Source organism: Oncorhynchus mykiss, chromosome 17, assembly GCF_013265735.2.
Source record: "Oncorhynchus mykiss isolate Arlee chromosome 17, USDA_OmykA_1.1, whole genome shotgun sequence".
Classification (NCBI taxonomy): domain Eukaryota; kingdom Metazoa; phylum Chordata; class Actinopteri; order Salmoniformes; family Salmonidae; genus Oncorhynchus; species Oncorhynchus mykiss.
The window spans coordinates 56,168,933-56,192,538 of record NC_048581.1 but is presented as its reverse complement, the minus strand read 5'-3'; the positions used below and the strand labels follow the sequence as shown (position 1 = coordinate 56,192,538).

Sequence of the window (23,606 nt, the reverse complement as noted above, 5' to 3'; positions counted from 1 at the left end):
TTGCTCTATTATAGGTTCTCAAACGTTACAAAAATAAACATCTGAGGACATTATTTTAAATCTGTTTTCTATCCAGCACCTGACCATTGGCTGTGCATATTTTTCCTTTTTCCAGACATCACATGGCGGTTGCACCACAACGTTTAATTCAGACCGTTGATATTTATTTGTAGACATGATACACTACACAGAACAATAACATTGTTACATACAGAAACTTGAATTGTTCACATCTTCATTAAAATCACAATGAGTGTCTGAATGATACCCCCCAAAAAAGCCTATGGGCAATATTTAACATCCGCAAAATGGCACTAAACTCACAATATTATGAGTACTGTAGAATTTCAGTGCAGTTTCATAGCTGTAAGTGCTGCCCTCTGTCTATGTTAAAATGTAGACCCCCCCCCAAATAAATTAAAACAAATAAACAGGCAATAAATATCTTCCAATACAATGCATTACTTAAGGCATACTCTACTTTAGACAACTCTGGGGTGAGAGTGAGTGTGATCAGAGAGTGTGAACTTGTGATCACAATGACAGGGGAAGCTAATGCTTAGCGCTCAGACAAAGCAGGGATACATTTCCATTGCTATTTGGATGATGCATCCTTGAATATAGACAAAGCGTTTTTCCACTTCTTGCCTACTGAACACAGTGTTCCCTGTTTCGCACCATCCTAAAACAGCAGGTATTTTCATTATTTTGCATTGACCCATTTGTGCTTGATTTGTGTGTTTTCAAACTGGAGTCAATCCCTCATATCATTCATTGCACTACAGTGGAATGCACTGGATAACCAAGCACCCAAAGAAATACAGTAAATAACATATTTACCTCATCCATCCCTTGCTTTACATATAGTACGCTATACACAGTCTTGGATCGTTAGACATGAGGAGCAATTTCCAATTTGAAGCATTCCATAGTGCATTCTGTGTGTGTGCGCCATGTGTACTGTGCCTGTGTGATTGCACAGACTGTGTCAGTGGCAGTGAGAGAAGCACAACGTGACGCTACAGCCTACTTCTGGAAGCACTATAGGAGGACATGGGCTGCTGTGTGTACAGGCGGACATTTTGCCCACTATCATTAGTGTACTGGTAATATCACTGCTCAGGAATTCAGAAGAACACATTCTCCATTTCAACTGGTATATTCATACAATATTTTAACACCATCTCATGTTAAAATTATGGCTGTTATGCCCATGAAAGTGTTTTTTTTTGGACACTATTATACAAATACATTGTTTTTTTAAATGGCCTTTTGGCACAGTTAAACTACAGTACCCACAACCACTGGGTGCCAGGACTATGAAATGGTATTATAGTATGGCAGGTACAGTAATGGTTAGCACATGGTTGTTAGCACATTAATCCTATTGAGCATATTGGAAAATGTGCTTTCATACAACAGTTCAAAGCAATTTACAACAAAATAAAAAGATAAGATTAGAAGCACAATAGACAAGTGAAGACAGCATAGTGAAATCAACAATGAGTATACGTATAAGCAGGATGACCCAATATACAATTATATTGAGGGGTAACAAACCATTTAGTGTTACAGAAATATCCACTAAAATAAGTTATCATTTTCATGTGGACAGTAGTAGAATGGCACTAAATACACATTGGCTTCACCATACAGTATCAGACCTAGCCTGGTCCCAGATCAGTTTGTACCATCTTGCCAGCTCCTATGGTCATTGTCATGCCAAACAATGCGCAAGACAGCACAAACAGATCTGGAACCAGGCTTTGTGACCTTTGAATCCCATATCTTTTCTCTAAGTTAAGTACTGCACAAGAAAATGACCAGATCTAATTGGCGCTAGGGTGAAGTCGCAGTAGACTGGTCCCAGATCTGTTTGTGCAGTCTTACCTTGACCATACTTCAGTTTGTCAAGAGAGCACCAGACAGATCTGGGACCAGGCTAAGGATGCAGTGGGTCAAGTTGAGAGCCTAACCCCCCCTCCCCAGTTACTGTATTGGTAAGGGTGTTTATCTAAGTGGCACAGTGAGCAACATGCAAAGCTGTTCTCAAGTCATATATCAAAGTTTTAAATAGGAATAGTTATTCTGATGTCTTTGTATGAGAATTCAAATATCATCATGTGAAACACGTATCACGACAACAGGAAGAGAGAGAAAATCTGATCAGAAAAGATAGAGGAGCGAGAAGACAGACTGCTGCAAATCCACTCAACTCAAAACTCACTTTGCATTTTAACTTGTGAGATGCCTGCTTGGGAACATAAAATAAATATTCGGGATTCCTCTGTGTTCGTTGCAGTATCTCCTTAAATATTCTAAAAGATTTGATATTTGATTTTAGACACGTTACACACACTCAGACAGATCTTCAATCAAATGTTTGTCCTTTTTCCACGCTCACAGTACATTCCCTGTTGATCCCTCCATACAGTACCAGCAACAAAGACTTTCAGGAGGTCAAAAAAAAGCTTAAGACGACATAATCCTCAAGTGACCATCTTCGAAACACTGCCATCTCACACAAGTTCAGCATTTGAGACCTTTCCATTGCCATCCATGTAATATTCCAAGATGAGACAAGGGAGAGCTGCTTCTGAATACTACTCAGACAAAGACCCTATAACGTAACAGACAAACGTATGCACATGTCCTACCATAGGAGGAACCAGTTACTCTCAGTAAATGTGTTCTGCATTTTCACCCTTTTCAAATCCACACTAATTCCAATACACCTATTCTTCTGTCCCGTCCCCCCAATCATTTAAACTCCTCTTCCTTGTTGCTGCCCTGGTGGCAGGGGCATCTGTCATGGGAGGGGCTACTGGATGTGGCAGGCTGAGGAGGAGGTGGCTTGGCAGCACATGCAGGTGGGGTTGACTGATTTGGGAGGGATCAGATCCAGATCCTCGTCGTCAGGGATCTCGTCTAGCCGGTAACCGTCCTTCAGAAGCTGGATGTTGAGGTCCTGGTTGATCTGCTGCAGGGGACAGAGTGGACAAAACATGATCATTTCCCAATCGTAATACAGTGTGTTCGGAAAGTATTCAGACCCCTCGACTTTCTTTTTTTACGTTACAGTCTTACTCTGAAATGGATGACCATGTCCCCCCTCATTAATCTACACACAATACCCCATAAGGACAAAGCAAAAACAGGTTTTTAGAGATAGAAAAAATAGATATATTTTTGTTACATGTCACATTTACATAAGTATTCAGAGCCTTTACTCAGTACTTTCTTGAAACGCCTTTGGCAGCGATTACAGCTTTGATTCTTCTTGGGTATGACGCTACAAGCTTGGCACAACTGTATTTGGGGAGTTTCTCTCATTCTTTTCTGCAGATCCTCTCAAGCTCTGTCAGGTTGGAAGGGGAGCGTCGCAGCACAGATATTTTCAGGCCTCTCGAAAGATGTTCAAGTCCGGGCTCTGGCTGGGCCACTCGAGGACATTGAGACTTGTCCCGAAGCCACTCCTCTGTTGTCTTGGCTGTGTGCTTAGGGTCATTGTCCTGTTGGAAGGTAAACCTTTGCCCCAGTCTGAGGTCCTGAGTGCTCTGGAGCAGGTTTTCATCAATGATCTCTCTGTACTTTGCTTCATTCATCTTTCCCTCAATCCTGACTAGTCTCACAGTCCCTGCCGCTGAAAAACATCCCCACAGGATGATGCTGCCACCCCGCTTCACCATAGGGATGGTGCCGGGTTTCCTCCAGACATGACGTTTAGCATTTAGTTCAAAGTGTTCAATCTTGGTTTAATCTGACCAGAGAATGTTGTTTCTCTTGGTCAGAGTTCTTTAGGTGCCTTTTGGCAAACTCCAAGCGGGCTGTCATGTGCCTTTTAGTGAAGAGTGGCTTCCGTCTGGCCACTATCATAAAGGCCTGATTGGTGGAGTGCTGCAGAGATGGATGTTCTTCTGGAAGGTTCTTCCATCTAAACAGAGGAACTCTGGAGCTCTATCAGAGTGACTGTAGAAAAGGCCCATGGAGTTGGTGGAATGCTCCTTTAATTCATTGCCATTTACTCAGCTGGACCAGGGGCGCTCTAATTAGGTCAGGTGGAAATGTCCGACAGATCTCAACTCCATAAAAGGAGGAAATTGCCATCGCCTGATCTCGCTGCTTTCTCTTCCTTAACTCCATCTGATCCAGAAGTTCTGTGCGTCCATGAATCCACGTAAGTCCACCGACTATGTTATCTTTCATCTGAATTATCTGTGGCGATCGGGAGAGTGGGCCATTCAGTTATTGTTTATAGGTTTTACCGCGGAGCGCGGCTTGGAGCGCACGCTTCAAACATATTGTGTAATGTGAATTGTCAATGATCACGGCCCTACGGATCCTCATAGGCCAATTATGCAACCGATATGGTTCATATGTATTGAAATTGATTATATGTACACATGAAGATAATTGAAAGAGTGAAATGAGAAACGTCATTGTTTGCTAACTGATAGACTTTGATCATGGGGATTATAGATTGTATAACCATTCCCTGTTTGTATTCTTTCATGATTTATGATAAATAGTTACGAGCCTAAATGTCTCGCGGATGATTACTATTGACTTAATGAACTGAACTGTTGACCTCCCTAACTTGTGTTAATAATGAATGATATGATTTGATCTTTGATTATGAATCTGATTGGATACATGTTATTTGTTTCCTTTGTGATGCAGCACAGACTACTCAGTAAATATACCACTTTATGGTTAAAGGAATTCCTGCCTCAGTCTCATCCATTCCTCTGTCACCTGACACGTGACCACCTGTTCACCTTCACTGTCAGTCATCCTACCTGTCCAGCTACTCACACAGATTCCACTAATCTTTCAGTGACCATCGGGATCTTGGTCACCTCCTTGACCAATGCCCTTCTCCCCCAATTGCTCAGTTTGGCCGGGTGGCCAACTCTAGGAAGAGTCTTGGTGGTTCCAAACTTCTTCCATTTAAGAATGATGGAGGCCACTGTGTTCCTGGGGACCTTCAATAATGCAGAAATGTGTTGGTACGATTCCCAAGATATGTTCCTTGACTCGGAGCTCTACGGGCAATTCCTTCGACCTCATGGCTTGGGTTTTGCTCTGACATGTACTGTCAACTGTGGGACCTTATATAGACAGGTGTGTGCGCCTTTCCAAATCATGTCCAATCAATTTAAATTTACCAAGTGGACTCCAATCAAGTTGTAGAAACATCAAGGATGATCAATGGAAACAGGAAGCACCTGAGCTCAATTTCAAGTCTCATAGCCAAGGGTCTGAATACTTGCGTAAAGTAGGTATCTGTTTTTTATTTGTAATAAATTTGCTAAAATTTCTAAAAACCTGTTTTCACTTTGTCATTATGGAGTATTGTGTGTATTGTATTATTTTATTTTTTCCCCTCATCAATTTTACGATAAGGCTGTAACGTAACAAAATGTGGAAAAAGTTAAGAGGTCTGAATACTTTCCGAATAGACTGTAATAAAGAGCCACACGTTATTATTGATTTGAAATGTAAAACATAAGCGAGTACAGAAATGCTATGGGTCGTGCTAGTGCTAGTATAGTCGCAGACCTAACACCAAGTAAAACTCAAGTGAGACAAAAATAAAATGACTACTTAAACACATATAGACAAACACATGGATATAAATGTATGGTGATGAAATGTATGGATAAATCACGACTGACTGAAACGCCATAGTTATACATTTACAAAAGTGAATGGTGATCAGAGGAGAAAAAAAAACACAGGTTATAGGATAGAAGCTATGGGAATTGACATAAGCAGGGAAGTGACATGACAGGTTATGCAGTGCTTATGACAGCTTATGGTGACATTAGCTGTATGTAGTGCATAGATACCTGGTCCCTCAGACATCTCACCTCGGCTGAGGAGTATCCAGACGAAGAGTATCTGGACATGTCAAAGTCATCATCACTGAAACAAGAAGAGATGGTTAGTCTGACACCTAGACCTCCCAAACACCAGGACGTAAACATTGATAGGGACAGTAAAAAAAGTAAAATAAAAGAAAACAATATTGTGCTATGGAGCTTACAGTTCTAGATAATAAAAAGGGAACTCATTTCGGGATACTTTTGAAAACATTGCTCAGCATTTCAGTGTGTTCCCTTCCAGAAAATGTTGTGAAAGTGTTATATTCTAGATCTCCAGGCATCTCCCTAGTAGATAATTAGGCACCATGAGGAGCTGACATTTCAGCAGGATTGATTTATTCTAACAGAGACAACCAGCAGAGACAATCTGGAACGTTCCATTGATCCCGACTCCAGGAATGATTGGTCCTTTTCTTAATGAGGCTGAACTCTATCAGACATGCCAAAAGACAATAAACACACATGTACTTTCATACATGTGTTTTTTGTGTGTGTGTTTTCGAGTAAGGGTACATTACATCATACAAAATTGTGTGTGTGTGACAGAGAACAACTATGGCAGTGCAATTGAGTGCAAGTGTGAGAGAGAGCATGACGTCATCGTTGCGCTTTTTGGCACCCATCACAAATCGGCAGATAAGGGTCATGGAAAAACAACACAGGGTACAGGACCATTGTATTTGTTCCAAACGGCACCCTATTCCCTTCATAGTGCACTACTTTTGACCAGGGACCTAGTCAAAAGCAGAACACTATGAAGGGAAACGGGTAGAAAAGGGTGCCATTTGGGACGGATCCCATCTGTATCACATGCTGGGCAGGGAGCACTGAAGGAGGGAGGACACTGAGCCTCTTTTCCCGGCGGTCCAAATCCCAAACCCCCTAATCCGACACCCCGGGAGAGGATTTTCCCCAAATTTGGGAATGACTCTGCCTGCTTGCCGAGAGAGGGAGGCTCGGAGCGGTGCTGTAACAGCCAACAGAGCAGTTACACTTTTCCTGCTTACCCCGAGTCGGATCACCCTTTTCTGGTATGTGCTTTGTGCTACTCTTTCAGCCTGTATTGAATAGTAGAAGTAGTTAGTCCCCTACGCACTGTGACTGAGCTTTGAAAGGCTGAAGGCGGAGGTCTGGAACAAGTCTGTTAGAAGCCAGTGTCAGAGAGAAAGAGAGTAGACCGACAAAATGTGAGATGGATATCTTCTTCTCACCCTTTTGAAATCCCATTCAGAGAAATATTACATTCACCGTTACCTGTCTGTATCCAGCGCTACCAGGGGCTTCTCATCTGGGCTGGTCTGGTCTAAAGAGGAGTAGCCTTTGTTTGGCACCACCAACCTAAAGGAAAGTAGAAGAAATTACACAAAACGTGTGTGAAAATGTCATCGGGATCCTCAAAGTAACATTTTCAAATTTTCAATAAAAAGGGCAATATATCCCAAAATCTTAAACTTAAATGTTCAGTCAGTTCCAGTTATGTGGCGCTAAAATGAAGATATTCTGGTTCCTGGGTTTCTCCTCCGATCTCTTGGATACAACAGATCTGTGGCTAAATCTGGGCCAAATCTGGGATATCATAAAATGGCACGAACCAGCCTCCTCCTCAGCAGCAGCTGTTAGTCACAGCAGGGGTTAGTATTCTCCTAGCCTGGTTAGAGCGCTTTTGGCTAAATCGCCATCCTCCAATCTAATGGGTGCTGCCCATAATCTGGGGCTCTGGGTGTAGGGGGAGCTGCTTTCACATCTCTGCTAATCCACCGAGGGACTAGGATTACAGACAAAGGGAAGGGCACCTGTTAGTGGGTTTGACTGAACCAGGCCCATACGCTTATCAACTAGAGTGAGTCTGAATTTAGCATTCACACAGACTCCCATTTCTAAAGTCCCTGTTTAGTTATGAATGGTTTATATTTTGAGTTTTAAAATGTTAGTGTTATAGTGTATTTCTGATACCATTTAAGACTTTCTGGTAGATGTTTTCTAAGACCCCTTTTCCATCTGTTCACCCAGAAATCAAAGCCTTTACCTATGGCTAAATTTTAAAGACGGAAAATACAGACTCCGCTTTCATTTGCCACCCAATTTGATATGACCTATTAAGTTCACGTTGGTGCTCATTGGTCCTTTTCCATGGAAATGCCACAAAATAATAACATGGTGAGGAAACCATAAAGTTTGAGCTTGTTACCGTGTTCTGGCCATGACGTTGTTCTTCTTGGGTTGCTGGTTGACGGGGCTACCCACGGTGCCATTTTTTACTGATACCTTCCTGGCCAGCTCTCTCTGTTTCTCTGCCAATCACAGGAGATATCATCATAGTTAGAAACAATTAACAAACAAATTTTTTACTGATACCTTCCTGGCCAGCTCTCTCTGTTTCTCTGCCAATCACAGGAGATATCATCATAGTTAGAAACAATTAACAAACAAGGCAACAGTAAACATGTAGTCCCCCATGGATGACGCAGCGCACAACCTTGGGCCAATTGAGACAGCGCGTGACTAACACATTTCAGCTAATTACTTCAGCTCCCGCCTTGGGCCAATCAGTGTAATTTAAGCAAATTCTGGATCTCTACTGCAAGACGCGTCATTCACCTAGGTTTCTACAAAATCAGACCAGGGCTGTCTAAGATATCACGTGTCACTAACATATGAACGAACAAAAAGAGAGAGCTCCAAAGTCCCCTCTCCGATTTCATCGTGAGCGACAATGAGGGAAAGTGTCACCCCCTCCATCCCCATTGTCTTCCAACAGGTAGTGTCATTCCTAGCGAACACACAGTCCTCAGCATAGTCGTCACCACTATTTTATGCCAGACTATGCCCCAATACCCTTTTCCACAATGTATTCAATTGTTCATCTGATTTGCTTTCTTTAGTGGGCCTACAATAAAACATGTTGCTTTCAGGTCCATCACTACCTTCTACCTGAAAATGACTATAAACAAAATGTTAGTAGGCAACCGTACTGCAACACTGGTTGTGCTGACATATGGAGGAGCATGTGGGGTTTATAATGTAAACTTTGGGCTTGACTTTTATGGGACTTCCACACTGTCGTCTGTGTGCTTGGAATTCCTCTGTGGTCCAGTAGTGAATAAGCAGGCTGCCAAGACAATGATTGTGATGCAAAGCTTAATTAACATCAACATGACACTTCATTTATTTAATCTCTGAAGCACAGTGTTGCTGACCAACTGAGTACATGAGAGGGAGATAGGGTTATGGGATTGGAAGCGGTGACCTCAAAGCCCTTTTAAAGTTCCTGCCCTGGGTTACGTTGAGTAACTTCAGCCTGTTACTGATAGCAAGGGCAGAATGGCTATTGGGTATTGGCTTTAGGCAATATACCCCAAACAACCACAGAAATGCTCAGGGAGATCAAACACACTAAAGCTTTATTAGGCTTTATTGTGGAAACCGTTTAATACGGTGCATTCGGAAAGTATTGAGACCCCTCGACTTTGTCTACATTTTGTTAGGTTACAGCCTTATTCTAAAATGTATTACATTATTTTTCTCACCAATCTACACACAATTCCCCAAAATGACAAAGTGAAAATAGGTTTAGACATTTATGCAAATTCATAATAAAAAAATAAAAAAAACGTTATTTACATAATTATTCTGTGTCACAGGAAGGACCCAAAAAATTGTCAAAGATGCCAGTCATCCAAGTCATAGACTGTTCTCTGTGCTACCACACGGAAAGCGGTATCGGAGCGCCAAGTCTAGGTCCAAAAGGCTCCTTAACAGCTTCTAACCTCAAGACATAAGACTGCTAAACAAATTTATCAAATGGCCACTTGGACTATTTACATTGACACTCCATTCCCCCCTTGTTTTTACACTGCTGCTACTCGCTGTTTATTATCTATGCATAGTCACTTTACCCCTACCTACAAGTACAAATTACCTCGACTAACCTGTACTAACCTGCAAGAGTTGCAAAGGGTCGGAAAATTTCCGGTAAATTTCCCAGAAATGTTCCATTGGAATTTTGCTTAAATTCATTTAGAAAAAAGTTAGCTTATAACAGTGAACCTTTGTGGGATACACAAGGCAATTCTAGGTCTTGTGGCATATTTTGGTTAACCTATCCCAAATTCAATGGAATTACAAGCCTCTGCATGCACAGTGCATTCTTCCATCACATGTGCAGCTGATTCTCAAGATTTTGCACACTAATGAGATGCTATTGAGCCCACACTACTACACTGTTTGAGCCAAGGACTATATGCTTTCTGGTAAGTTTTGATTACAATAATGGGTGGGGTGAATATATTTAATATGACATGCATGATATTTTGTTTACTAGTAAATAGTAGCCTACAGCAGAGTGTGTTTAAATCATTTATAACTTGTTAATTTCAGCTAGTTAGTTTTTTCTACCGTGTGGGTTTTAGCTTGCTTGAGCCTGCTAACTGAGGAGTGTTAATTCAAACATTTATCTTACAAAAGGGGTTATTTAATCTAACTGCTTAACTATTTATCTGGACATGGAATTGTAATTGTTTTGTTACTCATTTTCTTCTAATCTTTACACAAAAATGCCATGGGCACTATCTGAGGTGTGGAGAATTTTCACTGCAGCCAATGTAGAAGGAAAAGCTGTGTACATTTGCAAATACTGTGCCAAATTATATGTTGGACCACAGAAGGTATTTGCACTGGTGACAGACAATGCTGCGAATATGAAGGCTGCTTGGTCTAAAGTGGAGGAGTCCTACCCTCACATCACACCCATTGGCAGTGCTGCTCATGCACTGAATCTTCTCCTCAAGGATATCATGGCACTGAAAACAATGGATACACTCTACAAGCGAGGCAAGGAAATGGTTAGGTATGTGAAGGGTCATCAAGTTATAGCAACAAATCGACCTCACCAAGCAAAGTGAGAAGAATAAGAGCACCACATTGAAGCTGCCCAGCAACACCCATTGGGGTGGTGTTGTCGTAAGTTTGCCAGTCTCCTGGTGGGGTAGGAGTCTCTCCAAGAAATGGCCATATCACAGTCTGCCGATATGGACAGCCCCATCAAGAGGATCCTCCTGAATGATGTATTTTGGGAGAGAGTGGTAAGCAACCTAAAAACCTTTGGCAGTAGACATTGCACAGATTGAGGGAGACGATGCCAACCTGTCTGATGTTCAGACACTGCTTGTAAGAGAAGAAATCCGTACTGCCCTGCCCACTTCACTGTTGCTCCAAGCAGAGGAAACTGCAATTCTGAAATGCATCAAAAAGCGTGAAGACTTCTGTCTGAAGCCCATACACGCCGCAGCATACATGTTGGACCCCAAGTATGTTGGCAAGAGCATCCTGTCTGGTGCAGAGATCAACAAGGCCTATGGTGTCATCACTATCGTGTCTCGCCACCTTGGCCTGGATGAGGGCAAGGTTCTTGGCAGTCTGGCAAAGTACACATCCATGCAAGGGCATAGGGATGGAGATGCAATATGCTAGTTGTGCCAACATATTTCATTAGCCACCTGGCGGAAGGGACTTTGGGGATCTGAGGCTCTTTCCCCTGTTGCCTCCATCATACTCCAAATCCAACCAACATCAGCCGCCTCAGAGCACAACTGGTCCATGTTCGGCAACACACACACACTAAAGCACACAACAGGCTGACCAATACAAGGGTTGAACAATTGGTGGCCACCTGTGCAAATTTGAGGCTTTTTGAGCCTGACAACGAGCCATCCTCAACAAAGTTGAAAAGTGACAGTAAAGGTGAGCCCTCAGAGTCAGATGTTCAAGAGGTGGACATTGAGGAGGTCCAGGGAGAAGACATGGAAGCCTGAGAGGAAGACAACCAAAGCTTTAGTTCCTAAATACATTTTTACAGATGTACAGTTGAAGTCGAAAGTTTACATACACCTTAGCCAAATACTTTAAACTCAGTTTCACAATTCCTGACATTTAATCCTAGCAAAAATTCCCTGTCTTAGGTCAGTTAGGATCACCACTTTATTTTATAAATGTGAAAATGTCAGAATAATAGTGGAGATAATTATTTATTTCAGCTGCTATTTCTTTCATCACATTCCCTGTGGGTCAGAAGTTTACATACACTCAATTAGTATTGCTTTTACATTTTTAACTGCGTCAAATGTTGCAGGTAGCCTTCCACAAGCTTCCCACAATAAGTTGGGTGAATTTTGGCCCATTCCTCCTGACAGAGCTGGTGTAACTGAGGTTTGTAGGCCTCCTTGATCGCACACGCTTTTTCAGTTCTGCCCACAAATTATCTATAGGATTGAGGTCAGGGCTTTGTGATGGCGACTCCAATACCTTGACTTTGTTGTCCTTAAGCCATTTTGCCACAACTTTGGAAGTATGCTTGGGGTCATTGTCCATTTGGAAGACCCATTTGTAACCAAGATTTAACTTCCTGACTGATATCTTGAGATGTTGCTTCAATATATCCACATCATTTTCCGCCCTCATGATGCCATCTGTTTTGTGAAGTGCACCAGTCCCTCCTGCAGCAAAGCACCCCCACAACATGATGCTGCCACCCCCGTGCTTCATGGTTGGGATGGTGTTCTTTGGCTTGCACGCCTCACCTTTTTCCTCCAAACATAACGATAGTCATTATAGCCAAACAGTTCTATTTGTTTCATCAGACCAGAGGACATTTCTCCAAAAAGTATGATATTTGTCCCCATGTGCAGTTGCAAACCATATTCTGGCTTTTTTATGGCGGTTTTGGAGCAGTGGCTTCTTCCTTGCTGAGCGGCCTTTCAGGTTATGTTGATATAGGACTCATTTTACTGTATATATAAATACTTTTGTACCCGTTTCCTCCAGCATCTTCACAAGGTCCTTTGCTGTTGTTCTGGGGTTGATTTGCCCTTTTCGCACCAAAGTGCGTTCATCTCTAGGAGACAGAACACGTCTCCTTCCTGTGCGGTATGACGTCTGCATGGTCCCATGGTGTTTATGCTTGCGTACTATTGTTTGTACAGATGAACGTGGTACCTTCAGGCGTTCGGAAATTGCTCCCAAGGATGAACCAGACTTGTGGAGGTCTACAATTTGGAGGTATTGGCTGATTCCTTTTGATTTTCCCATGATATCAAGCAAAAAGGCACTGAGTTTGAAGGTATGCCTTGAAATACACCCACCTTCAATGAACTCAAATTATGTCAATTAGCCAATCAGAAACATCAAAAGCCATGACATTTTCTGGTATTTTCCAAGCTGTTTAAAGGCAGTCAACTTAGTGTATGTAACCTTCTGACCCACCGGAATTGTGATACAGTTAATTATAAGTGAAATAATCTGTCTGTAAACAATTGTTGGAAAAGTTACTTGTATCATGCACAAAGTAGATGTCCTAAACAGACTTACCTAACAGTGGTTGAAAAATGAGTGTTAATGATTCCAACCTAAGTGTATGTAAACTTCCAACTGTAGGTCAAATAGGGGAGAGGCGTTGTGCCGCTTTATCTGTTTTTTGAGACCAGGTTTGCTGTTTATTTGAGCAATATGAGATGGAAGGAAGTTCTATGCAATTAGGGCTCTATATAATACTGTACGCTATCTTGAATTGGTTTTGAATTTGGGTCTGTGAAAAGACCCCTGGTGACATGTCTGGCGGGATAAGTGTGTGTCAGAGCTGTGTGTAAGTTGACTTGCAAAGAATTTGGGGTTTTCAACACATTAATGTTTCTTAAAAAATAAAAAAAAGAAGTGATGCAGACAGTCTCTCCTCAACTCCTAGCCAAGAGAGACTGGCATGTATAGTATTTATATCAGCCGTCTGATTACAATTAAGAGCAAAACGTGCCACTCTGTTCTGGGCCAGCTGCAACTTAACTAGGTCTTTCCTTGCAGTACTGGACAACACGACTGGACAATAATCAAGATTAGACAAAACTAGTGCCTGCAGAACTTGTTTTTTTGGAGTGTGGTGTCAAAAAAGCAGAGCATCTCTTTATTACGGCTAGACCTCTCCCCATCTTTACAACCATTGAATCTATATGTTTTGACCATGACAGTTTACAATCTAAGGTAACGCCAAGTAATTTAGTCCCCTCATTTTGTTCAACAGCCACACCATTCATTACCACATTCAGCTGAGGTCTAGAACTTAAGGAATAATTTGTAGCAAATACAATGCTTTTAGTTTTAGAGATGCTCAGGACCAGTTTATTTCTGGCCACCCATTCCAAAACAGACTGCAATTCTTTGTTAAGTGTTTCAGTGACTTCATTACTGCGGTACAGCTTGCCGTGCGTCTTATGGCTTGGGGGCTGAAGCTGATAAGAAGCATTTTGGACCTAGACTTGGCGCTCCAGTACTGCTTGCTGTGCGGTAAGGGCTTGTAAGTAACCATTTCACGGTATTCGGCGCCAGGGACAAATAAATCTGATTTGATTCAGACCCTTTGCTATGAGTAGTGGTGGAAAAAGTACCCAAATGTCATAAAGTAAAAGCATTGATACCTCAATAGAGAAGGTAAAAGTTACACAGTAAAATACTACTTGAGTAAAAGTCTAAGTATTTGGTTCTAAACATACTTCAGTATCAAAAGTAAATGTAATTGATAAAATATACTTAAGTGTCAATCATTTCAAATTCCTTATATTAAACAAAGCAGACGGCACCATTTTCTTGTTTTTAAAATATACAGATAGCCAGGGGCACACTTCAGGAATCATTTTAAAACAATGCATTTGTGTTTAGTGAGTCTGCCAGATCAGAGGCAGTAGCGATGACCACATGTTCTCTTGATAAATGTGTGAATTGGAATATTTTCCTGTCCTGCTAAGCATTCAAAATATAACGAGTACTTTTGGGTGTCTATGAAAATGTAGGAAGTAAAAATAACATTTTCTTTAGGAATGTAGTGAAGTAAAAGTAGTCAAAAATATAAAAAGTAGGCATCCCGGGTGGCGCAGTGGTCTAGGGCACTACATCGCAGTGCTAGCTGTGCCACCAAAGACTCTGAGTTCGTGCCCAGGCTCTGTCGCCGGCCGCAACCGGGAGGTCCGTGGGGCGACGCACAATTGGCATAGCGTCGTCCAGGTTGGGAGGGTTTGGCTGGTAGGGATATCCTCGTCTCATCGTGCACTAGCGACTCCTGTGGCGGGCAGGGCGCAGTGCACGCTAACCAGGTCGCCAGGTGCACAATGTTTCCTCCGACACATTGGTGCGGTTGGCTTCCGGGTTGGATGCGCGGTGTGTTTAGAAGAAGTGCGGCTTGGTTGGGTTGTGTTTCGAAGGACGCATGGCTTTCGAGCCCGTATGGGAGTTGTAGCGATGAGACAAGATTGTAGTTACTAACAAATTGTATACCATGAAATTGGGGTAAAAAGGGGGTAAAATTCAAAAAAATCTTTTTACAAATAAATTATATATATATATATAAGAGACTCGAAATTGAGCACAGATGTATCCTGTTTCCATTGATCATCCTTAAGATGTTTCTACAACTTGGAGTCCACATGCTGTAAATTGATTGTACATGATTTGGAAAGGCACACCTGTGTGTGAATTTGAATAGTTGAAAGTGCATGTCAGAGCAAAAACCAAGCCATGAGGTCAAAGGAATTGTCCGTAGAGCTCCGAGACAGGACTGTGTCGAGGCACAGATCTGGGGATCTGCAGCATTGAAGGTAAGGTCCCCAAGAACACAGTAGCCTCCTCAATCATTCTTAAATGTAAGAAGCTTGGAACCAAGAACTCAATGGTCACGCTGACAAGAGTTCCTCTATGGAGATGGGAGAACCTTCCAGAAGGACAACCATATCTGCAGCACTCCACCAATCAGGCTTTAGAGAGTGGCCAGATGGAAGCCAATCCTCATTTAAATGCACATGACAGCTTACTTGGAGTTTGCCAAAAGGCACCTGAAGTACTCTAACCATGAGAAAAAGATTATCTTGTCTGATAAAACCAAGATTGAACTCTTTGGCCTGAATGCCAAGCGTTATGTCTGGAGGAAACCTTGAACCATCCCTACGGTGAAGCATGGTGGTGGCAGCATCATGCTGTGGGGATGTTTTTCAGCGGCAGCGACTGGGAGACTAGTCATGATCGAGGGAAAGATGACTGGAGGAAAGTACAGAGTGATCCTTGATGAAAACCTGCTCCAGAGCACTCAGGACCTCAGACTGGGGCGAAGGTTCACCTTCCAACAGGACAACGACCCTAAGCCCACAGGCGAGACAACCAGGAGAGCCTTGGGGACAAGTCTCTGAATGTCCTTGAGTGGCCCAGCCAGAGTCCGGAATTGAACCCGATCAAACATCTTTGGAAAGACCTGAAAATAGATATGCAGCGACGCTCCCCATCCAACCTGACAGAGCTTAGGAGGACCTGCAGATAAGAATGGAAGAAACTCCCCAAATACAGGTTTGCCAAGCTTGTAGCGTCATACCCAAGAAGACTCGAGGCTGTAATTGCTGCCAAAGGTGCTTCAACAAAGTACTCAGTAAAGGGTCTGAATACTTATGTAAATGTGATATTTCACAGTTTTATTCGTAAGAAATTTGCAAAAATGTCTAAAAACCTGTTTTTGCTTTGTCATTGTGGGGTAGTTTGAGTAGATTGATGAGGAGAAAAAACAATTTAATCAATTTTAGAATAAGGCTGTAACGTAACTAAATGTAGAAGTACAGGGGTCTGAATACTTTCAGAATGCACTGTATCTTGGTTATGACTTTCAGTCAGTAACTCAAACCTATTTTGATAGCTCTAGGCCTATGTCAATATTTTTTTTTAGCAAAACATGGTAAAGGAGTAATGTTACAAAGATGCATGCCAAAGAAGAATCATCACTTTGGTGCATCTGACTGAACCTGCCTTTCTGCATGTCGCTGTGCTATAAGCCTATCATAAATATTTATTGTGCTTACGCAAAGAACACAGCATTGCTCCAAAAATAGATGAACTACTGAATGAGAATAACACCGTTGACTCATTAATACATTCTGTCTGGTGGATATGTGGTGTAGGGATGTTATATGATGTACTGTTTTATCTTTAGCTCATTTAGCACAAACATAGTTCACCGTTTTATATTTTGTTTTAGATCTAATGTGGGTGCTTTGGTGTCTTTGGACCCAGGACGAGGCAGCAGCTAATGGGGATCCCTAATAAATACATTAACCAATTGCTATAGCTGATTCACTCAGTTTGATAGCATGCCATCAATGTATGCATTTGCTCAAATGCCACAGCTGGTGGTTGTATGTTGTTATACATTGACTGACAGACTGAATGAATGATTTAATCATTTATAGACAGAGAGATGGTCTTATTGAAGGCCACCGTGTGTTAGTACAACACAGACACATTGATGATGTACAGAAAATGAGGAGTGGAGATCCTATTTTAAGGCTCACCTATTTTCACTTGCAGTGGGGAGGGCTTGTAGTTCATGGCCACCGTTTCCCCTTCTCTAGTATCGGAGTCGGCCTCGGAGGTGGAGGATGCTGCTGGGTCCTGCTGCAGAAAAAAAGGATGATTAGCTTTCCCAGGTTTGATATTGTCATTTTCTATCAGATGTGTTCAACTTTTTTCCCCCACCTTTATTTAACCAGGTAGGCCAACTGAGAATAAGTTCTCATTTACAACTGCGACCTGGCCAAGATAAAGCAAAGCAGTGTGACAAAAAAATAACAGAGTTACACATGGGATAAACTAAAGTCAACTTTCAAGATTCACTGTGGTTGTTTTACATTTGACCTCTGGCACAAATCAGCTTCCATAAGCGACAGTCGTGTTTTCAATTCCAAAACAGGCAGACTTCAGCTTAACTTCACAACCGGTGAAAATATTTGTTTTATTTGACCATGCCCAAAAGGCCTTTTCCAGCCCCTTGAGCACCTTCTTCCCCTCATCTATGGCGTTCTACTTATATTTTACTGTTTAGTTAGCCTCTGCTTCCAGGCTTCGCTCACGTAAGGTGAAAGCCTGTGACAGAGACTACTGTTAAGTGTGTGCCTGCTTGTGACTCTATGCTTGTCCAGTTTCCACTGCCAGAGCATTCTACTTGTGAGACTGGGCTGGGAATAGGCCAGTGAGGATGTCTGTGAGTGACGTCACTCGGGGGCCGTGGGAGAACAGAGGGGGTTCCTATTGGATGGGAGTGTGTCCCAAATGGAACCCTACGTAGTGCACTACTTTTGACCAGGCTCTGGTCACAAGTAGTGCACTATAAAGGTAAAAGGGTGCCGTTTGGGACGCAACCGAGAGCTGCTGGATGGTGGAAGGTCTGGCTGGCTGGTCTGCCTACTCCATTGACAGAGCCCTGCATTATGTTCACCACAAGCCTGTCACAGCCAGCAAAGTAGGCCGGAGCAGAGATCCCACAAGGGCAGCCTGAAAGAACACTGCATTCTCTCCAGGGAACTGCCTGGCTGCCGTGGTGAAACAACAGACCACTAACAAGCAGTACAGCAGGCAGAGCATGAAACTACTATACAGCACCTAGTGAACATATCCAGTATAGAGTCCCTCTCTTGCAGTTTACCCATTCTGCTGACTTCAATTTTATAAGCATAGTTGATTACATTTAAACACGTACTGTGTAGTCTACACTGTAGACAGACCTAAGTGTCATTACGTAATAGCCTATATTTATATTTGTAATTTAGCAGACACTCATCCAGAGCCACTAACACACACACTTATTTCACTCCCAGAACAAGTGTTAAATAACAGACTCAGAGCTTTTCCCCCTGTCTAGTACAATTCATACCAGCACTGGACACAAACAACAGCTTCATCCGGTGAAATATTGTTCATTAAGCTGAACGAATTAATCAAAAGTGACAACGTGGTGCTAACAGAGCACAGGGACATGGGAAAGTACAACAATGAGCTATTCCCACTGTAACAGCCTGCAAACATCAGGCTCTTTTTGTTCTGCGACAAAGACCCATTATGTTCTTTATGAGGTTTTCCAAACACCAGCTTCTCCTTCTACCCATTCAGAGTCACACCTTAGCTCACACAATAGAGCTCTGAGCAGCTGGAGAGAAAAAAAAGAATATTTAAGTTATCTCCACTCACAATAGATGAAGTGTGGATGATGTATCAAGTATTGGGAATTATGTTCTCCTTGAGGTCTTTAATCTAGTATGGATGCATGTAGAAGGTGCATCTGTTTTTGTGTGCGTTTTGATGAAGTGAGCTCTCACTGTGCAGAAGGTGAGGGATACATGTTAGAGGTCATTCGACATATCATCAACACACACTGATACATCTTCTATATGCATCCATGCTTGATGAAAGACCTCAAGGAGATCATACCATACACCAGTTAAACTAGGTGTGATTCCATTCCCTGGTCTGGTCAGCTATGACCCCCTGAGCTAACAGCAGTGGTGGAAAAAGTATCCAATAGTTATAATTGAGTAAAAGTAAAGATACCTTAATAGAAAATGACTCAAGTAAATGTCACCCAGGAAAATCCTACTTGAGTAAAAGTCTATTTGGTTTTGTTATATACTTAAGTATAAAAAGTAAATGTAATTGATTAAATATACTTAAGTATCAATCATTTCAAATTCCTTATATTAAGCAAACCAGACAGCACCATTTTCTTGTTTTTATTAAATGTTTTATTTTATTTTATTTACGGATAGCCAGGGGCAAGCGCCAACACCCAGACATCATTTACAAATGAAACATGTGTTTTGTGAGATTCTGCTAGATCAGAGGCAGTAGGGATGAACAGGGATGTTCTCTTGATAAGTGTGCGAATTAGAATATTTTCCTGTCCTGCTAAGCATTCAAAATGTAACGAGTACTTTTGGGTGTCAGGGAAAATGTATGGAGTAAAAAGTATATACTTTTCTTTAGGAATGTAGTGAAGTAAAAGTGTTGGCAGAAAAATTCCAGGTCCCGTCAGTTAAATTGGATGTGGCATTTGGCTTAAATACATGTCACCCTTCTATAGTGCTGTTTAAGTTAAAGGGAGTGTTGGCACAACCCAACTCAAACCGTAGCCTAATTCTACAAAGGACAGCCTGTTTTATTAATTTGAAGTCAATTTCAGAACATTTGAGAGGCAGTTGTCAAGTTGATTCATTTGCTTTACCATTCACAAAGAACTGATTAGCATGAGAATGCACAGAGCTCTCTGTGCAACAGAACAGCTGGCACTTTGACTCTCTGATATGGATTGAATAAGGATAGACTACAAGTTGTCACTGCGGTCTACGTAGACCTAACAGACCTAGCCATTGGATTTTCTTCAAGTAAATCAGGCTAGAAGTTGAAACCAATACTAGCAATCTGAAGAAAAAAAAAATTGTTTTAATCACTGACAGCAGTAGTACATTGAAGTCTTATTACAAAAACAGGCTTGAGGAAAGGTGATTGTCAATGTTGAGAATTTAAAAGAAGCAGGCTGAGAGGAGAAAATAAGGGCAATGATGGAGCTCTACCATTCGTTTATGACCAACAAACACAAATACATTAAGGAGTAACCAGATAAAAGCATTAAATCCCTGCCAGCATTAGCAGACGTGAGAAACATGAGAACATGGACTGTGAATCAAATCGATATGTTGAAGAGAAGCGAGACAGGCCTAAATTATTCTCTCTGATTTTGTGTGGGGGGGGGCACCTTATAATATCAAGGAAGCCCCCACAGTGTTCAAAGTATTTTCTATCCAATGCACCTTGAAAGAGAATATATAAAACCAGCAGACACTAGGCCTTCCATGGAATGAATTTGACACCCCGGCTGTTGAGGAAATTAAGGGACCTAACCACAGTGTATGGGGCACTAAACACACTGAATGGTGAAAACCCATGAAGAAACAATGAAGGACACTGAAAGACCTAGTTGTGGTGGTGAACCTATACTCATCCTGCACTGACAGGCACCTGCAGTCCCTGTTGAGACTCAAGAGGTACAGAAAGGTCCTTCCTGAAACACCATGCATATATCGAAGCCAGAATGCACAAATTAAAAGTGAACTGACACCGTGTTCAGACCAGTGTGCATGTATACAGTGCAAGTGCGAATGTTAATCTGTATCCAGAGTTAAGCCTATCAGTGGTATAGTACTGTAATTCTCTCCTCCAGACGAACCTACCATCTCGGGCTATGCATCAGCTGAGGCTGGGACTGAGGCTGCCGGGCTGGGGCTAGGCATCAGCTGGAGACAGCGCATATTCACCCAGCCAACAGTCGTCATATCGAAGCGAGCTCTACTTCCCCCTCCCCAATTCCCAAGAAATAACACGTCACCAGTTTGGTTAGAAACTAATCGCGGTGGCAATGACGGCCAGACGAAGTCCATCCAATAAAATGTTATCGGTCAGAAGAAATGCTTAGGAAGACTCAAACATAATTGTCAAACGGGAACCCACCCACCCCCACCCCAAGCAAACAACACCAGGCAGTCGCTAACCAGCTGTCTGACAAGGATTTTCGACAAACACACCCGTACACGCATTTACATTCTAGTGTGGGCTTAATTTCAAGGTAATTTGAACTCAAATGAAGCTAGCAATAAACTAAACAAGACATGGCACTTACCAAGGGCTGCGTCTCCGTAACTGGGGGTACTTGGAACCTATCAATTTCTTCTTCCTTCATCATTTTCGACGATTGGTGTTAGCTAGCTACACCGCCAAACCGATGTAAGATCTTAATACTTGTAAGCACAAAAATACTCGACTTATTCCTTAGGTTGTCGCATAAACGATCTGTTATTTTTGTGTGATTCACGTTTGTTTTCTGCCTCTAGTCTGTCAGTAAGGCATGGTCAGATCTGGTGACTCAACCAAAACAGACAGAGCTACGTCGGTCCTAGTGATCTGTCATTCACGAACAAACGGCTCTTTTTGAATGTATCTTGTTGGTGAACGTCGGGAACATAATGGAATCGGTGAAAGAGCCGTACATTTGGCTCCCTGATTTGCATACTGCTTTTTGACCTCAAAACAACGTTTTTCTGCGGATAAGTTACAAAATAATTATCTAAAGAGAGTGAATCCTCACTGCAAAAACAATAAATAATGGGGAGAGCGCGTCAATCTGGTCCACGCCGTCTTGGAGCCAAATGAGCCGGCTCTTTTACGTGAATGGAGCCAAATGAGCCGGTTCACCAAAAAGACTCGGAATGACCATCACTAGTCGGTGCCATCTTCCGGGTCTGGAAAAATTCATACATTATTCATGACATCACCGTCCAATCATGGACGAATGATGATGGCAATATGAGATAACGCTTGAAAAACATCAATTTAGGAGATCACAACAACCACCTCGACAATATAGGAGGTCTAGACAAAAGCATGTCAGATAAAGGCTATATATATATATATACATATATATGTGTATATATATATGTGTATATATATGTGTATATATATGTATATATATGTATACGTATATATATATATATACGTGTATATATATATATACGTATACATATATGTATATATATGTATACGTATATATATATGTGTATATATATATGTGTATATATACGTATATATATACACGTATATATATAGATACATATATCTATATATACACGTATATATATATCTATATACACGTATATATATACATATATACGTATATATATATATATATATATATATATATATATATATGTATACGTATATGTATACGTATATATATATGTGTATATATATATGTGTATATATATGTGTATATATACGTATATATATATACACGTATATATATAGATACATATATATATCTATATACACGTATATATATCTATATATATATACACGTATATATATACATATATACGTATATATATATATATATATATACACGTATATATATATATATGTGTATATATATATACACGTATATATATATATATATATATATATATATATATATATATATACATATATATACACATATATATATATATATATATATATATATATATATATATACTGTATATATGTGTATATATATATATATATATATATATATATATATATGTGTAAATATTTGTATGAACATAACAAGATTAAACAACTGACACATAAACTGAACAAGTTCCACAGACATGTGACAAACAAAAATGGAATAATGTGTCCCTGAAAAAGGTGTGGGGGGGTCAAAATCAAAAGTAGCAGTCAGTATCTGGTGTGGCCACCAGCTGCATTAAGTACTGCAGTGCATCTCCTCCTCATGGACTGCACCAGATTTGCCAGTTCTTGCTATGAGATGTTACCCCACTCATCCACCAAGGAACCTGCAAGTTCCCGGACATTTCTGGGGGGAATGGCCCTACCCCTCACCCTCCAATCCAACAGGTCCCAGACGTGCTCAATGCTATTGAGATCTGGGCTCTTCGCTGGCCATGGCAGAACACTGACATTCCTGTCTTGCAGGAAATCACGCACAGAACGAGCCGTAAGGCTCTCCAGAGGGTAGTGAGGTCTGCACAACGCATCACCGGGGGCAAACTACCTGCCCTCCAGGACACCTACACCACCCGATGTCACAGGAAGGCCATGAAGATCATCAAGGACAACAACCACCCGAGCCACTGCCTGTTCACCCCGCTATCATCCAGAAGGCGAGGTCAGTACAGGTGCATCAAAGCTGGGACCGAGAGACTGAAAAACAGCTTCTATCTCAAGGTCATCAGACTGTTAAACAGCCACCACTAACATTGAGTGGCTGCTGCCAACACACTGACTCAACTCCAGCCACTTTAATAATGGGAATTGATGGGAAAT

The 23,606-nt window shown here is 41.5% G+C and overlaps 1 protein-coding gene across 6 annotated transcripts; it reads right to left on the bottom strand.

Annotated features, from left to right (window-relative positions):
* Window positions 1-142: 142 nt before the first annotated feature.
* On the bottom strand, window positions 143-21,930 carry LOC110494146 (protein FAM219A). 6 transcript variants are annotated; one of them, XM_021568920.2, is made up of 6 exons: window positions 21,406-21,930; window positions 17,252-17,351; window positions 8,077-8,179; window positions 7,143-7,226; window positions 5,853-5,928; window positions 143-2,980 (listed from the first exon to the last, which is right to left on the bottom strand). In XM_021568920.2, exons 1-6 carry the CDS (start codon window positions 21,466-21,468, stop codon window positions 2,822-2,824), a joined length of 585 nt encoding a protein of 194 aa, XP_021424595.1. In that variant the 5' UTR covers window positions 21,469-21,930; the 3' UTR covers window positions 143-2,821. The 6 variants fall into 6 exon arrangements, with proteins under 6 accessions (XP_021424595.1, XP_021424597.1, XP_021424594.1 ...); XM_021568922.2 differs by having other exon boundaries at window positions 5,874-5,928; window positions 21,406-21,926; XM_021568919.2 differs by having other exon boundaries at window positions 17,252-17,354; window positions 21,406-21,922.
* Window positions 21,931-23,606: the final 1,676 nt, after the last annotated feature.

What these genes read in the sequence shown, in the direction of transcription:
- LOC110494146 (XM_021568919.2), bottom strand. Translation starts at nt 21,468, where the DNA reads ATGATGAAGGAAGAAGAAATTGATAGGTTCCAAGTACCCCCAGTTACG. An exon ending in TTACGGAGACGCAGCCCTTG is followed by an intron (nt 17,355 to 21,405) that starts GTAAGTGCCATG and finishes TTTTTTCTGCAG; the next exon opens with CAGGACCCAGCAGCATCCTC. An exon ending in TGAGATGTCTGAGGGACCAG is followed by an intron (nt 2,981 to 5,852) that starts GTATCTATGCAC and finishes TGTCCCCTGCAG; the next exon opens with CAGATCAACCAGGACCTCAA.